General features: G+C 33.3%; 1 protein-coding gene across 1 annotated transcript; it reads left to right on the top strand.

The window, feature by feature from the left end:
* The first annotated feature begins 5,281 nt into the window (after positions 1-5,281).
* On the top strand, positions 5,282-17,214 carry LOC133793615 (uncharacterized). Its single transcript, XM_062230926.1, has 4 exons — positions 5,282-5,633; positions 5,721-5,808; positions 5,886-6,089; positions 17,128-17,214. Exons 1-4 carry the CDS (start codon positions 5,308-5,310, stop codon positions 17,212-17,214), a joined length of 705 nt encoding a protein of 234 aa, XP_062086910.1. The 5' UTR covers positions 5,282-5,307.
* The last annotated feature ends 1,712 nt before the right edge of the window (positions 17,215-18,926 follow it).

The following is an 18,926-nucleotide window of genomic DNA, read 5'->3' on the forward strand; positions in this document are numbered from 1 at the left end:
AAGGAAAAATATCATTTTAACTTCTATATTTTTTCTGAATATGCGATTGGTATTGTCTTTTGTTGAATGATAATTCATATTTTGTGCTTTATAAAATGGATTAAAATAACATCCTAGATTCGACTTTTGTTAAAATATTTTCAATTATAAAATTAATTTTTTGGTTGTTAAAGATGAGAGTCAACGAGATGAGAAATAAATAAGGATGGAAAAAAAACCTAGTGAATCGGGGGGGTCGGAGCCCCGACGCGACGGGGCGACTCCTGATCCGGATATAAGCGGGGCAAAACCGGAGCGGGTTGAAATCCGACTCGACCCGCTAGCAATTGAAACGGGTCGGATCACGACCCGACCCGATTGTTGTTGTTGTTGTTTTTTTTTTTTTTTGTAATAAAGAATTTTTTTAAAAAACTAATTGCTACAACTATTTAGGGTAATCCACGATCCAAACACTACAAGAAACCAGTTCTTTGCCGGCGTAATTCGTAATTGCGCCGGCAAAAATCACTTTCACCGGCGCAATTCATGAATTGCGCCGGCAAAAATCAAACCCTATGCCGGCGCAATTTAACGCCGGAAAAGATGACTTTTGCCGGCGCAAGTCGGGGTTGCGCCGGCAAAAGTAATGCCAGATTTTTCAAAATAAGCGTACAAACTTTTGCCGGCGCATTTCACCTAACGCGCCGGCAAAAGTCAACGTGTTTTTAAATTTTTACACGTTTGAAATAAAAAGTAGGTGGGCTTACTTTTGCCGGTGCGTTTCGTTGCGCCGGCAAAAGTGAAAAAACGCGCCGGCAAAAGTCGAGATAATTAAAACGACATCGTTTTACTTTAGGGTTTACTTAAACACTTTTGCCGGCGCATTTTTAGACTTTTGCCGGCGCAACGAAACGCGCCGGCAAAAGTCTTAACGATATATCTCAGCCGCAGCCTCCTTCTTCCCCATTTCTGTTCTGAGTTTGTGAAAGCAAAGCTCTCTCTCTCTCCTCTGTGATAGTCTCCGACCACCGGTGTCCCATAATCCCACGCCGTGGCTCAAGTTATATATTGAAGCATCTCTCAAGGTTAGTAAAATGAGAAATTTTTTAACATTTTTGGATTTTTTTCTCAATATTATGTTTTGTAATTGTATTTTTTTTTTGTTATTCTCTCCCTATGAACAGGTGTGTTGTAACTCTCTCGGTGAAACAAATGCAAAGGTTAGTTTATATATATATTTATATATGTTTATATATATTTCGGTTTATATATATATTTATATATGATTATATATATATATGTATATATTTATATATATTAGTTATATCCGAATATATATATGTATATATTTATATATATGTATATATTTATATATATTAGTTTATATATATGTATATATTTATATATATTAGTTATATCCGAATATATATATATATATTAGTTATATCTGAATATATATATACTTAAATTTGGTTTTTTTTTTTTATATATCTGTATATATGTTTGTATATGGATATATGTTTATGTATTTCTGTAAATGGGTGTGTATATATGTTTATTTAATGTTAAATTTTTGTAGAAATTGATTAATATAAATGTATGTGTGTGATATTTGTTATTATAATTATATTTTTCTGTTTATAAAATAAATAAATGTGTAGTTTTAAAAAAATGATATTAATAATGAAAAAGAAAATATAATTTTAGTATTTATTAAAAAAAATTTGATTTGAGAATGTATATTTTTTTAATTTTAATGCTTAATATGTATATTAAAAAATAGATTAGATTATGTATATTAAAAAAATATATATTATATTTTTTATATTAAATATTATTTGTTTATAAATATTTACTAAATAAATTGTTTTGATGTTACTGATATAGAAAGATTTGATATATGTTATTAATCTTGGTTTATGTTGTGCATGTTATGAGAATGTTCTGTATATTGCTCTGGGACTATTCTGGTTATATATATGTTTAATTTGTAGGTTTTTAAATTTTTGGGATAGTTTGAAATATAGTCGTTATGCTGCCCAATTTTTGTTGGAGTTAGTAAAATTAATAAAAGTTTAATAATTAATTAAATAAATATTTAAGTATAATTAAAAATTCATCAAAAAAATAATTTTTAACTATAATTTAAATAAAATAAAATTACCAATCATAATAATTAATAATTAATAATTAATAATTAATTTTAACATTAATATTAGATGTTTTGTAATTGAAAAAGTTAAAAATATAAATGATTTAATAAAATATAAATATAATAAAATTATTATTGATTAAGTAAATAATCCAATACAAATTAAAGAATTTAATAAAAAATTACAAAATGGAGATTAATGTATAATTAAATTAATTTTAAATTAAAAGTAATAAATAAGTAAATGTTAAAGTAGACTAGTCAACGGACACGTGGCAGTACATGATTGATAAAATTTGTTATTATTCTTAAAATATTTTTTAATTTAACAAAAAAATAAAATTTACATTTTTTAAAAAAAAATTCAAAATTTTTTTCAACTTAAGATTAAGTATGAAAAATACATTTTTTTTAAAATTTAATTTTATATTGTTAATATCCTCAAAATTTTTAATTTATTATTATTAAAATCTTCCTATTTATCATTTTGTCTACTTGTTTTCAATTAAAGATTAAGTAATTTTGTTTAAAATCTAAGCAATAATTTAAGATTAAATATTTTTTTTACTTAATCCTAAATAATTGATTAAAAGCAGCAAATTTGATTTTTTTTTTGTAAAAAATGAAAAAAAAAATTATTTTTTGTTACCTTTAAATTGGAAAACAATAAATTGGATTTTTTAAAAAAAATAAAAAATATAAAATGTTTTTTTTTATGAAAAATTATTTAAAATAATAATAATAATAATAATGTGTACCAATCATGTGGTGTCACGTGTCATTTAAGTGTTAGTAAGTTGTAAGTTTGAGTAATTTAGCCGGAAATATCTCTATAAATAATTATTTTTGCCAGAGATAGGATATTATTATCAGTTAGTGATAATTAGGGAGACAAACAGTCATGAAATACTTTGACTATCATTTCCCTTATTTTAAGACAATTATTAATATTTTCTTAATTATTTCGCTTAAAGATGGCAAGCGACAGAAGCTGGATGAGTGCGAGGAATCGTTGGTCTCTGGAGTATAGAAATGGTGTTAAGGAGTTCTTCGATATCGCCAAAAATCAGTTGAACGATCGGGGTTTGGTTCGCTGTCCGTGCAAGAAATGTGGGAATGTTAAGTTCCAGCCTATAAATGCAATTTTGATGCATTTATTCAACAATGGCATCGTACAGTCCTACAAAGTGTGGCATTACCATGGAGAGGCGCTGCCGTCGCCACCAGCTGTGGTACGAGATCATGATAGAGATCAGATAGCGGATATCCTGGAGGATGTTTACGCTGAAGATGACGTTCCCCATGGAAACTATAATGATCCTCCCCAAGATGATCCTCAACATCGCGACAAGTATGACAATTTATTTAAGGAGATGTCAAGTGAACTGTACCCGGGTTGCCGAAAGTATTCCGCGTTGAACTTCTTGGTGAAGCTGATGCATCTCAAAGTAATTAACAAGTGCAGCAATCATTACTTTGATGGTTTGCTGGAATTGTTAGTCGACGCTATGCCTGACGGAACAATTTTACCTAAGTCTAACTATGAGGCGAAGGCAAAGTTGCGGAGTATTGGATTGGGATATGAGTCCATCGATGCTTGCAAGCATGACTGTGCACTGTTTTGGAAGGAGAATGCGAATTTGGAATTCTGTCCGGTTTGTGGTGAGTGTCGCTGGCAAGATAATCGTGGGAACGGGAAGAAAGTGGCCCATAAGGTCATGCGGTACTTTCCGTTGACGCCGAGATTGAAAAGGCTGTACAGTTCCAGATATACTGCAGAGGATATGAGATGGCACTATTCTAAAAGGCCAAGGGAAGATGGTGTGATGAGGCACCCCGCTGACAGTAAGGCGTGGAAGCACCTTGATGAGTTGTACCCATCTTTCGCAGCCGAACCTCGAAATGTTAGGCTTGGGTTGGCTACAGATGGTTTCAATCCTTTTGGGAACATGAGCAACTCTTACAGCATGTGGCCTGTAATACTTGTCCCATACAACTTGCCGCCGTGGAAGTGCATGAAACCACAGTCATTAATGTTGTCTATTCTTATTCCAGGTCCTTCTTCACCTGGAAAAGATATCAATGTCTATATGAGACCTTTGGTTGACGAGTTGAAGGAGTTATGGATGAATGGTGTCGAGACAAGAGATGCATACAATAGTACATTGTTCAATATGCGTGCAGCAGTCTTGTGGACCATTAACGACTACCCAGCTTATGCTATGATGTCTGGGTGGAGCACAAAAGGGTACAAGGCGTGTCCCACATGCAATGAAGAAACTCCCTCTGTAGGGATTAGAAGTAAAATTGCATACATTGGCCATAGGAGATTTCTTGATATGGATCATGAATGGAGGAGCAAACGAGCACTATTCGACGGTAACAGGGAACTCAGGCCACCACCGAAACATTACTCCGGTGATGATGTTTTGAAGCAATTAGAGAATTTGCTCATTAGACATCCTGGGAAACACAAAGAATTTGGTGGTGTGAAACGCAAAAGGGCTCCGATTGAACTTAATTGGTCGAAGAAGAGCATATTTTTCGAGCTTGATTATTGGAAGGAGTTATTGTTGAGGCATAATTTGGACGTAATGCACATTGAGAAGAATGTTTGCGACAGTGTCTTGGGAACTTTGTTGAACTTAGAGGGAAAATCTAAAGACACTGACAAGGCAAGACTTGATCTAGCAGACATGAAAATTAGGGAAAAACTCCACCTCCGCAAAGAGGGAAACAAGTGGAAGAAACCGCACGCCAGTTACACCCTCAGTGTCCCGGAGCGTCGAGTTTTCTGTGAATTTGTGAAGTCAGTTGAATTCCCGGACGGTTTTGCTGCAAACCTTTCGAAGAATGTCAATGTCAATGATGGCAAGATAACTGGGTTGAAATCACATGATTGCCACGTGTTGTTTCAGCAGTTGTTGCCCGCTGCACTTAGGTCGTTTTTGGTTCCGGAAGTTCGGAAGCCAATTATTGAGTTGTGCGGTTTTTTCAAAAAACTTTGTGCACGGACTTTGAATGTGAAAGACCTTGAGAAGATGGAGACAGACATTATCACCATTTTATGCAAGTTGGAAATGATATTTCCTCCAGCATTTTTCGATATTATGGTGCATTTGGTTTTGCACCTTCCGAAAGAGGCAATTCTTGGCGGTCCCGTGCACTTTAGGTGGATGTATCCCATTGAACGTTCGATGGGAGTTTATAAACAATATGTAAGAAATCGTGCACGTCCTGAAGGTTCAATCGCAGAAGCTTACGTGGTGAACGAGGCTTTAACCTTTTGCTCAATGTACCTGCGGGGGGTTGAGACTCGATTCAATCGACCTGAGAGGAATGACGATCGCGTTGAATCCCAACCAAATCGGGAATATTCTATTTATAAGGCTGTTGGTCGTCCATTTGGTAAGAAATCAAATATGCTCCTCAATCCGCAGTTAAAGCAAAAGGCTGAGTGGTATATCTTGAACAATTGTGCCGAAATTAAGGAGTACCTTAGGTGTGTTTTCTAGTATTTTTTCAATAATGATGTTTGGTTTATATACCGAGTAAATGCCAAAATCATAGTTTTTTTGTTCATTTGTAGTGAGCATATGGATGAATTAAGAAGACGGGGGGGCTTGAATCTTGAAGTTCAACAAAAAACTGATTTTCCTCAGTGGTTCAAAGAAAGAGTATGTATATTAGTCAATTCTTTTCTGAAACCCCAATTAGTCAATCCAAAACTAACTTTCAATGTTAATGTTGATAGGTGAACGGTTTGCATGAGTCAACACCTACTGAAGTGAATAATGAATTGTATGCTCTCGCAAACAAATCAAGCGGCACCGTGTATTCATATCCAGGGATGATAGTGAATGGTGTGAAATTTGTGACTCGTGGTCGTGATATGAAGCTTAAAACACAAAATTGCGGTGTAATGGTGCCAAGTGAGGAAGGAGTGAACTACTATGGAGTTTTGGAAGAAGTAATTGAATTGTCCTACTTGATGGGTTACAGTGTTGTCCTATTCAAGTGTAGATGGTTCAATACAAGTAGAATTAAAGTGGAATCCAATTTTACGAGCGTATATGTGAAAGAAGAATGTTATAAAGATGATCCTTTCGTTCTCGCATCTCAAGCGAAGTTGGTGTATTATCTTCGAGATGTGAAAAATGGGGATGATTGGAGGCTCGTTAATGAATACATTCCAAGGAATGTATGGGATTTCACAAATTCCGATGTTGATGATACTGAGACCACAAATGATATACCAATATTGCAAGAAGTTAATTCTTCTTCATTTCAGTTGTGGGTAGAACTTCCAATTTTTGATAATCTTCAGTATGATCGGGTTGATGTCAATGCCACTGAAGTGCACAACGTTGATGATTTGGTTGGCGAAGGTTCAGATGAATTTGTTGTCGATGATGAAGTTGAATTTGAAGACGACACGTTGGTCGAGTATGAAGACGATGAGGATGACGATAATGTTCTAGTCGATAGTGATAGTGATAGTGATGTTCGTAATGATGTTGTAGTTAGTGATGACGAGGACAGTGATATGTAATTTAAACAAGTGTATGTAACTTTTTATTTAATTCAATGAAAAGTTTATTTATTATCATTAATTAATGATAGTATTAGATATAGGTACACATGCACCTATTGGATGCTTTGGGGATAGTCAATGTATTCATGTACTGGTACTCATTTTTTCAATATATTTGATGAAATATGTTGAAAAAATGGGTAGTCGCACATGTCTGCTTACTATCTCCAAGGGATCTATTAGGTCGGAATAGGGTAGGTTGGGAAAGACAATAAGTAATAAAATGTTAATTCAATAACAAAAAATAATAGTGATGCACCTAGTGGATGCCTTGGGGATAGACAATGTATTCATGTACTGGTACTCATTTTTTCAATATATTTGATGAAATATGTTGAAAAAATGGGTAGTCGCACATGTCTGCTTACTATCTCCAAGGAATCTATTAGGTCGGAATAGGGTAGGTTGGGAAAGACAATAAGTAATAAAATGTTAATTCAATAACAAAAAATAATAGTGATGCACCTAGTGGATGCCTTGGGGATAGACAATGTATTCATGTACTGCTACTCATTTTTTCAAAATGTTTGATGAAATATTTTGAAAAAGTGTGTAGTCGCACATGTCTGCTTACTATCTCCAAGGGATCTACTAGGTCGGAATAGGGTAGGTTAGGAAAGACAATAAGTAATAAAATGTTAATTCAATAACAAAAAATAATAGTGATGCACCTAGTGGATGTCTTGGGGATAGACAATGTATTCATGTACTGCTCCTCATTTTTTTTAAATGTTTGATAAACATTTTAAAAAACTGAGGAGAAGTACATGACTTCTTACTATCTCCAAGGGATCCACTAGGTCGGAATAGGGTAGGTTTGGAAATACCATAATGAATAAATGTTAATTTTATAACAAAAAACAATAGACATACATAATTTGAATTAGTTAATTAATGAATATTTTAATGTAGAATGGTCGAAACAAGTAATGACACAGGTGGTGGCTCCAAGAGAGGCAGGGGAGCTTATTACGGTGCCAATATCGAGAAGGAGCTGGCCATCAAAAAAGTTACTCATTTGAAAGTAGAGTTTGATAAAGAAACTGGAAAAGCTATTCAAAAGTACGGCAAGTGGTTCAACAATTCTATGGCTCGTTATTTGCGTAGCACCGTTCCCCCAACTACACTAGCTTGGGAACAAGTAAAACCAGCTGATATCGAAGTTATTCGAAAGAGACTATCTGTAAGCATTCTTTAAACCTTTAATAACTCATTATTAAATATTTTGTCTATCTTCAAAATATTTTAACAAATTCCAATTTTAATTGTGATTTTAGGAAAAATTCATTTATCCAGAAGACATTCCAGTAATCAACGATGCCATGGTAAGACAAATGCAAAAACATCTGACTGATTGGCGCCACACGATGAAGAAACACTGGGTAGATGTTGGAGGAGAGGTGGACAATGAGAGAGCGAAGTCAAAACCTTTTGTGTCGATCACTTCTTCTGATTGGGCAGTTCTGTGTGATTTTTGGGTTTCTGATTCTCACCAGGTATGCCGTACATTTTACATTAATTTTTAATTATAAAATTACAATTTAGATTAATGAGTACTGTTTTCTTTTTGAAGCGTATATCGAAGAAAAATAAAGAAGCTCGAGCTAAAATGACCATACCAGGAGGACACGGTTCCAAATCCATCGTTGCCCATGTTTATGATCACGTAAATTATAATAACTTATATCCTTACATTTACGAAAATATTATAAATGTCACAATGTTTAAATAATTTGCTTTTTTAGATGGACCCATCAACTGGCCAGCTCCCGAGCATGATCGACACATTCGAGCACCTGCACAAGAAGAAGGATAAGTGGATTAGTGATGCAGCGGCGACAAAACATGTAAGTTGCATAACCTTAACTAATTTATGATCATTTAACTTTAAAAAAGTTTAGTAAATAATTAATAAATATTAATTATTAATTGTTGTTGTCAATTAGTAATTATTTATTAATTATTAATTAAATTTTTAACAATGAAATCTTTATAATCTATGTGCCAATATTTTTATGATTAATGATTGTGGACTAAGATAAAAAAAGAATGTAATTAATGTTGTCCCCGTATCAGGGAGCTTGTGGACTAAAGTAAATTTGGTCATGAAAATCCATATCTGAATCAAAAACATGTAAATATAGTTGATGTATATGTTTGGAGACGTAAATTCCTCATTAATGGAATTAACTGCACTTACCGTATATATCAACAACATCTTCATGATTTTGATTCAGATATGGATTTTCATGACCAAATTTACTTTAGCCCACTTGCTCCCTGATACGGGAACAAAATTAATTACATTCTTTTTCAGTCACTGGTCTGCAGTCATTAATGATAGGATGTTGGCAGATAGATAATAAAGTTATATTTTATATGTTGTTATATTAAAAATTTATAAGTTAGGTTTTCAAATAATGTTATATTGGAATTCGAAATACGTGCTTTTTATTGTGCAGAATGAGATGACCGAACGTCGAGCATCGCAGAGTACGGCCCCTGCATCATCTGCTGCTTCTTGTGTCGGCGATAATGTCGACGGTCATTTCCCGCCTGATATGGATATTGTCACGGATGTCCTTGGACCCCGCTCGCGTTATAAGAAAGGGTTTGGGGGGTTGCCTAGGTTGAAGGCAATTGGCGCAAAGAGGGCAGCATCTTCGTCAACTTCTCAAATGTCCGGGCAATTGCCACCTGAAGTGGACACCATTTTGCAGCAAAATCAGGACATTATGCTAGAAAATCAGAACCTAAAGAAGCATACGACTAAACTTGAGAGTCGTCAACGGCGTCAAGATCTCCTGCTCAGTGCTTTGTTGAAGCAGGTTGGTCAATTGGCTCCTGGTTTTACTGTTGACTTACCAGACCAGGATTCGGACGAGGACGATGATGCTGATGGGGGCGGGAATGATGAGGCGGCCAGTACTCATTTGTAGAACTTTTTTTCTATTTATTTAAAATTTAATTTATGAGACATTTATTTTACTAAATTACTTTTATATTTTAATGTTTGGTGGAGACAATAAATATTAATAGTTGTAATTTTTTGTTTATTTATTTATAAAATTTTAATTTTATTTTTATTTCTAATTAAATAATATTACTAAAAAATTAAATAATTATTAATATATTAAAATTGAAAATTATTAATTAATATTAATATATTGAAAATAATATTAATAATTTAATAAAAATTATTATTTTAAAAATACTTTTACCGGCGCAAAATTACGTCGGCAAAGAGTTTCAATCTTACCTTCACATATACACTTTTACCGGCGCAAAAATGCGCCACTAAAAAATTAAACTATTGCCGGCGCATTATTGCGCCGCTAAAAGTGTTTTCCACAATATCGTGACAGATTTTTTTACCGGCGCATTTATATTTTCACCGGCGTATTTTTTCGTCGCCAAAAAAGTCCATTGCCGGCGCATTATATTTGCGTCGGCAAAAGTGACATTAGCGACGGAGATACGACGCAATTCTTTGCCGGCGCAAAACCATACTTTTGCCGTCGCAAATTTGCGCCGGCAAAAGTCTCCTTTTTTGTAGTGAAATATATATATAAATAAGATAAGTATATTTAAGAGAGATAGATGAGAAAATTGATGCTTTGCTTTGAAGTATATTAAATTTTATTTTATTTTAGTATGCAAGACCATTTATAAAAAAATTTAGGCAACTTATTTGTGTCTAGTATGGTATATTTTTTTGCCATTTATTTTTATATTGTAACATTTTTTTAAAAAATAAGTCTTTATTTTATTAAAGGAAAAAAAAAAAAAAAACCTTACTGGGTCGGGTCTGACCCGCTCCATCACATCCGGTGTGGGTCTGTCCCGACCCGCATCAAAAGCCAATATTTGAAAATATTTTGACCAAAATCGGGTCTGGAGTACTATTCTGATCAATTTTTCAAAACACAAAATCTGAATTGTCATTTAACAAAACACAAAGACCAATCCCATATTCGGAAAAAACACAAGGGTGAAACTAGTATTTTTTCTAATATATAACAATAAATCATTTACTCATCAGCATGTCCATGTGTGTGGCTGTGGATCATATCTTATCAAGTATTATATATGAATCTCTCTTTAATACTAAAGACAATGCTCTCCATTTCCTTTCCCAAAAATAAAATAAAGACAATAATTTTGCTTGCTTATTTATAATGAGTGGACTACGCTTTATTACTTAATAGAATACCCCACATATGGCTAAAGCTAATTAATTCTCTTAAAATTAATCCGTTTAGCTCATGGCATTGAAACTGGTACACTTTTTTTATTACCAAACATGAGATTAATTATGTGCCAAACAATCCGAGTATTAATATTCTTAAGATAAGTTTAATATAATGTATATTATTAGGGAAATGAAGACTGAAATGAAAAAATAGTAGTCTGTGTGTTATTGACTAAGTCTGTTGTGAAACAGAATAAAACTGAAGGATAAAAGGCTATGCTAATCTTAATATATCTCTATATAATAAATGTGTAGATAACGAAAATTCTTAATTTTAACGGGTTTTTATTTTCTTAATGTTAACTTTAATCGAATATTCTTATATTTAAGGATAGTTTGTAAACACTTAAACTTAAATAAAATAAAATAAATTATTTAAAAATAATAAATAATTAAATAAATTAAAATATGATATTTTTGAGATATTTTACAATGATAATTATTTAAGAATAATATTATATTAAACATATAATATAATATACTATAAATTAGCAACAAATTGCTTTTAAAAAAAAGTATGTCAAGAAATTTAAATTTAAAATCCACGTATAATATTTAATTTTACATTAAACATATAATATATAATATCTTGTTATATTTTTAAAATTAGAAAAAATATAAACTTAAATAAAAATAAATAAATTATTTAATCAAAATAAAATATGTATTTTGAAATTTATATGATATTAATATAAATTTAATAAAAATAATTACGTATTTATATCTAGTATATATATATTTATACGATAATTGGCACTCCCACGAATTTTTTTCCGCCGCCATTGTTTACTTTTTTTTTCCATATTAATATATTTATATATATAGGCTCTTTATTATCTGAATATCCTTTTATTATTTATTATCACAATATCTTTCACACCGATTGTGATCACAGCTGCCTATTTCCTATTCAAAACGAAAGTTTCATTTTCAAAACTTTGACCGTTGACGTTGATTATTCTCTTATACTCTTCCTAGTGGACTTGATACATATATGTACATATATATTAGTTACTACTACTATCAAACAATGCATTAATATTGATTTTCCACGTCAAAAACGACGAAACCCTCCACTTACGTTGACCAAAACACCATTCTTAATATATAATTACAAAAAATAATGTGTCATCTCCACGTTCCAATATTATTAATTGGTCGTTTCTGTTCATCTCCTTACAACTCACGGAAATTGGACTTATTTATATAAAATGATAACGTACCTACCTAGTAGTGTCTCATCTCTTATATATCATATATATATATATATATTTAATAAAGAGTAATGTGTCAAAATGAACTCTTTTTTGAAGTTATTTTGTACTCGGATTTAGTTTTGATAATTTTTTGTAAGATAATCTCTGTCTAAAATTTCGACCAACCGTCTAAATTTTTTGACGGTATTAGACTATTGTGTTTCACATGGAATAAGTGTAAGAATATTGAGTCATTAATAAGAACATGTGTAACTCCACTAATTACCAATTGGTTTTTAGATGGAACCTTATGATTCTTGTTATGGTATCAAGAGCCAATTCCCTAGCGGGCATTCGATCCACACCGATCCAAAAAGAGTGAGTCAAGCCGCAAGAGATCCGCATAGTACAAAAAGACACTTGAGATCTGAGATCCGCATAGTGCAAAAAGACACTTGAGATCCAAAAAACTAAGCGAGCTGAAAAAAAATGGACCACTTGTGATCAGGTGATTCAAGATTGGTGAGCGAAAAATCGCTATAATCTTGAGGGGGATATTAGACTATTGTGTCCCACATGGAATAAATGTAAGAATATTGAGTTATTAATAAGAACATGTGTAACTCCACTAATTACCAATTTGTTTTTAGATGGAGCCTCATGATTCTTGTTAGACGGGTTGTCTGAAAAGTTACACCAATTGTCTATAGCATCAGATGTCATTTAACAAAAAAAATTATCAAAACTATGCCAGAAGCAAAATAACTCTAAGAAATAGACAATTTTTTCAAAGGACCCATTTAGTAAATTGTTTTATTAGTAAAATAATACTAGTTGCTTGTGCTTATCAATATTAAATGTGCAATAATAATTGAGAATAATATATGTATACATATAATTGTAAGCGAATAGGACAGGAGTGGAATGTGCACTATTTTCAAAAGGTATGATATTTCACAATTAATTGCTAGGGCCCTCCTCACCCAATAATTTTATATGTTCAAACAAACGACATATTCATAATCAATGTGTGTGTTTGTGAGAGTGCATATCACATGTCTAAACAAATTCTTGGCCACTTTCCCTTGATTAATTCATGCGCGTGTCTTGTTATTGTCGGCTTATGTTTTTCCTTGGTTTTCGTACTATACTTTTCCATTATTCATTTCACCCTAGCTTCACACTCATTTTGTGCTACTTTTTCTAGCAAAAAAAGAGACCCAAATGTTGTGCTAAAGATATAATTATACATAAATAATTTATAACTAATAATGCATCCATTTTCATCCTATTTATAAAGAATATATATATATAAATAACTATAATTACAGGGGTTTATACATTTTTAGAACTGTATTTTGCCTCATTATTTGTTTGGTCCTTGTATTTTGATAAATTATTTTTTGGAACCTGTGTTTTGTAAAATAGTTCAATAGGCCCCTAAACCTGATTTTGATGAACAAAAAATTGAATATTACAACACAGTTCTTAGGCAGAATGACTGTATTTTTGTTCTGAGTTGTTAGTTTGATTAATTATTTGTGATTTTAGTTCAAAAAACTTTGATCAAAGTCGGGTTCTATTTGAACTATTTTAGAAAATACAGAGTCCAAAATATAATTTTTTAAAACACAAGGTCTAAATAGGTAATGAGCCAAAACACAGGGACTAAAAATGCATAAACCCTAATTATAATAATAAACTATTTCTCAGTGTATCTCCCTTTTCATTTGTACTAGTTTTTTCATGTACATGATCACTTCCCAAATCATCCTTTATCTGTTCTATAATCACCACTATGCGCTTATATCCTCACTAAATTTTATTCCAATTTAGTTTTTTTTTAATAAAAAGTTAGTCGGAATTGTGGTAGTTATTTTTAGGGATATTTTCGGTGAAAATATTCAATTTATTATGTTTGTAGCACTTAAGTAACCAAATTATTTTTTTAGTGGCGAAAGTACCTTCCATCCATATTTTGGTGCAGTTTAGTACAACCGTCAATTCTTACAATTAAGTTTGATTGTAACACGTAGGCGAAAGTACTCAATTAAATGGATATTTGCGGCGAAAGAACTCAATTAAAGAGATATTTGTGGTAAAAGTACCAAATTTAAGAGATATTTGCGGCGAAAGTACCAAATTTATAAGTAAATTTCACGTCATGGTGGTGGACTTGACGACGAAATAAACAGATACACTAAACTGCACCAAAACATGGACAGAATGTATTTTTGCCGCAAAAAAAATAACTTAGGTACTTAAGTGCTACAAATACAATAATTTCGGTACTTTCACCACAAATATCCCTTATTATTATTATTTATTACTTATGTACGAAATTATGTTATTTTAGTGTTAGTTATCCTAAAAGCATATTTTCTATCAAAAGTTATTTCACCTATGTCCATCAAGAGTAATTTTAATCTTAAAATTTAGAGATTAAATAAATTCGTTTGCTCTTATATTATTTGACAATCTTGTTGTCTCAATCTTTGCTAAGTAATCAAAAAAGTTTTACATTAAAAGTATGGAGCAACGTACGTATTTCTTTGACAGTGATTTTCTCACAATCTTTTTCATGTATTCAAATTATGTACGAAAAACAAAATTGATGAAGTCAAATTGAGGACTTGTGTGATAATAAAATTGGAAAATTTGATAATTTCAATATTAAAAAATGTGGACCTAATGTAATAGATAATAAAAAAATACAGAAAATAAATTAACTCTTTATGATGTGCCAACTCTTTTTCACCCTAAACAGAACAATAAAATTTTCAAAGAGCGACGTATAATGTGCCAAACCTATTCTTTTCACCCTATCATGCCTTTTACAAATAAAAACCCTATTCTTTTTTAATTCACACCCTTTCTAACTTTTCATTAGGTACAGAAAAAATGAAGAAAAAAACACCCCATAACTTTATTATATATTTGTTATATTTATTGATGCTTGCCTTCGTAATTTTGTAAAGATCTTTTCTCATGTGATGCCAAACATTTTTAATGTATTATGAGTGATTGAAATTAAAATTAGATTCGTCTATACTTTATAACGATCATCTTTAAAATGTTAACACTCTATTTTGTTCTCAAGTATTAAATACAATATTTTGATATTATATTGGTTACGTACTAGTATGTCTACCATACATCGGGTATTTAAAAAACCCTCATGCGATGAAACTTTTTAAGGAAACCATAAATGACATAGCACTACTATAAAAATATCATTTTATGACACTTTTTTAGAGCACTCACCTAGACGTGAGCCCTAAAAATAGTTCTTGGACCTTTTAGGACGAGTCCTAAAAACTATGTGTGTCCTAAAAGTTTGATTTTTTTTAACAAACACCTCTTGGACTTTTTAGGACACTCATTCAATACAAAAAACCTGACTTTTGCCGGCAAAAGTGCTCTAGGTTTTACCAACGCACTTTTGCGCCGGCAAAAAGCCACAACGTACCCCAGTCGATAATGACACTTTCACCGATGCAAAAGGTAATGCGCCGGAAATTGTATTTTTTGGTGACGAAAAAATGTGCTGGGAAAAATAAGGATGCGCCAGGGAAAAAAATTGTCGTGTTATTGTGGAAAACACTTTTAGCGCGCGCAAAATTTGTGCCGGCAAAGATGATTCTTTTAGTGGCGCAAAATTGCGTCGGCAAAATATGTGTCTTTTAGTGGCGCGTTTTTTCGCCTGGAAATGTGGATATATGTAGTGACGCATTTTTGCGCCGGTAAAGGTTGAGACTTTTGCCGACGTAATTTTGCGCCGGTAAAAGTATTTTTTAAATAAATTTTTTGATAATATTACTAATTATATTTTCAATATATTAATATTAATTAATAAATTTTGATTTTAATATATTAATAATTATTTAATTTTTTAGTAATATTATTTAATTAGAAATAAAATTAAAATTAAAATTTTATAAATAAATAAAAAAAATTATAACTATTAATATTCAACGAGAAGATTTGCAGCTGCAGCTCACGCATTATCAACAAAAAATCACTTGGTATTTCAACTCAAGGGTCAAGAAACACGTCTTTAACTTAGGCGACCTGGTGCTCCGAAGGCTCTTTTTAGCCGGTAAGGATCCCAAGGACGGAGTTTTGGGACCAAACTGGGAAGGACCCTATCAAATAATAGAGGTTGTGAAGGAAGGAACTTTTAAGCTCGCTCGACTTAACGGGGAAACAGTCCCACGAACATGGAACGTTGTGCACCTAAAGAAATATTATCAATAGTCGTGCTTTTGTAAGGCTTAATTGTAATGCCCCGGATTCCCTAATATGGTTTAATGGTTGGATTAGTAGGTCGGGAGGGCCATAACTGTTTAATTATGCTATTAAATGTGTTTATGTGTTCATGAGACTTATATTATAATATGACGTTAAATGCATGCATGTGAGTCCACATTTGTTTACATGGGTGTTTTGGTAATTTGGCCTGTTGAGGGTATAATTGAATATTTGTTTGCATGTCAATGATATATATTGTGAGACCACATTATAATGTGAATTGGTTTGAGTATTTCGGCGTGAGACGATCTTTAAATATGATTTATCGGTTTGGTCATAACAGGTTTGAGCTCGGGGCTCGGGGTGAGTCTCGGGGCGTTTTTAGTGGTTAGAGCGTTACCGGGGATTTTAGGGTAACGAGATATGAATTATTGATGTTTGAGTATAGAGATTAGCGGGAATTGGGAAGCGTTAATTATGATTAACGGGTTAAGCGGAAAGTACCAATTTTACCCTTAGAATAGTTTGAGAAGCTTTAGATGACTCAAGGGTATTTTGGTCATTTAAGGGTGGATATATATGACTTAGGTGGCTGTTGGCTGTAGAAAGTTGTAGACTAAAACAGAACAAAAAACAGAGGCAATCTTCTTCCTTCCCGTGCACCATTTTCTCCATTATTCCCTTTGGTGTTCTTGAGCTCTAGGAGAGGTTTCTAGCTAGGAAACTTAAAGGCTGGGTTAGTGGACTTGGTTCAGCTTGTAAGGGAGGTCCAAAACAGGTTTCAAGGTGAGTTCTAGTCACTTATTTCAAGTTATGCTCTGTTTCCCTTTTAGTTTTCAATTCATGGTTTTTGATGTGCAAAGTGTGAATCAAAGGGAGTTTTTGTGTTGGTTTGATTGGGATTTGATGAGGGTGAGCTATGGGTGTTGTTTGGGGGTTTAAATGAGTGTTTGGAGGAGGATTGGAGATGGTTTGAAGGGCTGGTTTGAGAGGATATAACATAGGGGAAAAACTGGATTCGTGTGTGGGCGTGTTGCTGGTCTGGGCTGGACGTCGCGGCCCTTGGCGTTTGGCAGGAAGGGGGGGGGGGGGGGTCCTCTCTGTTTGAGGGCGCGCTGCGGCCGCGACCCTTAAGGCCATTTTGACCAAAATGTGGATTTTAGATTGGGGATTTAAACCTTAGGCCTCGGGGTTGAACTTAGTACCTGGTTGAGTTATGTTTGATGTCCCGGAGGCTAGATCTTGGTTTGGGAACCCTCAGTTATCATTTTTATTGATGAATCCTATATTTTGGTTATGACCAGGTGACCGTCAAGGAATTTAAAGATTGATCGTTCTCAAGGGTCGTTCATATAATAATTATCACTCGAACCAGAGGTAAGAAAATAGTGTATGAATACAGTTGCACCCTGTAAAGGTATATGACATGCATGGTTTGATATTGAGGCATGTTGGTTGATATGTGTGGACATGGATTGCATATTATATGCTAGTGAACGCTGATTACCTGTTTATGGCATTGATTAGTCAGGGACCGACTCTAAAGTCGATGAACACGCATTGAATGGCTCTATGGCATTAATGCGGGACCAACCCTAAGGTCGAAGAACTTATAAGCACTTGCCTGGTCTAAGACCAGATGTTCATAGCCAAGGTATATGACCCTGGTGACTGTTTGCCACATGGCTGGGGGACGCTGTCCTTAGTTACGACTTTAGAGTCGGGAGGAAGGTTATGTTGGTGACCAATCACCATGCACTTATCCTGATCAAACTTGTGAATGCACTACTTATCAATTAAGCCCCTGGTGACCCTATCGTCACATGGCTAGAGGGAGCTGTACCCACTATTGTGACTTTTGGCTTTTGTCACTTATCTGTTTTGGACTGTTGATCCTGAGTGATTATTATGATTACTGTTGATATTATATCATGCTTTATTGTGTTTTCTTGCTGGGCCTTGGCTCATGGGTGCTATGTGGTGCAGGTAAAGGAAAAGAGAAGCTCATCCAACCCTGAGTGGAGAGCTTGGGCGATGTTGTGTACATATTGGGCCGCTTGACCACCACGGTCTGGGAGTTCTCAGAGGGACTAGGGGTTTACCCTATTTTTGTCGCTTAGGCCGGCAGGGATTGTAAATTTGAAACAATAACAACTCTTTTGTATTATGAACAACTTGTAAACATTTTGAAAGACTCATGAGCAGTTTATTTACTTAATGAAATGTATCCTTTCCTTTTTATTGGTTTTCACCTTAACCTAATAATAACACCTATATCACGTTTTTAACCAAAGGACTCTGGTAGCGGGTCAAATTTTCGGTTCACAGTTCACCGTAATTGTTCTGGGGTAGCCAGGGTGTTACAACTTGGTATCAGAGCAATGCCAAGGTTAAGGTTCCTGTAGACTGGCTGGGTATGTACACACATCACCGAAGTCAAGCTCGACTCATTGTTTGGTAACTATCTATGTGGTTACATGTATAATTGTTTAAATGTGATAT

This window comes from Humulus lupulus, chromosome 8, assembly GCF_963169125.1.
Source record: "Humulus lupulus chromosome 8, drHumLupu1.1, whole genome shotgun sequence".
Taxonomy (NCBI): Eukaryota; Viridiplantae; Streptophyta; class Magnoliopsida; order Rosales; family Cannabaceae; genus Humulus; species Humulus lupulus.

What these genes read in the sequence shown, in the direction of transcription:
- LOC133793615 (XM_062230926.1), top strand. Translation starts at nt 5,308, where the DNA reads ATGTATCCCATTGAACGTTCGATGGGAGTTTATAAACAATATGTAAGA. An exon ending in GAAATTAAGGAGTACCTTAG is followed by an intron (nt 5,634 to 5,720) that starts GTGTGTTTTCTA and finishes GTTCATTTGTAG; the next exon opens with TGAGCATATGGATGAATTAA. An exon ending in CTCAGTGGTTCAAAGAAAGA is followed by an intron (nt 5,809 to 5,885) that starts GTATGTATATTA and finishes TAATGTTGATAG; the next exon opens with GTGAACGGTTTGCATGAGTC.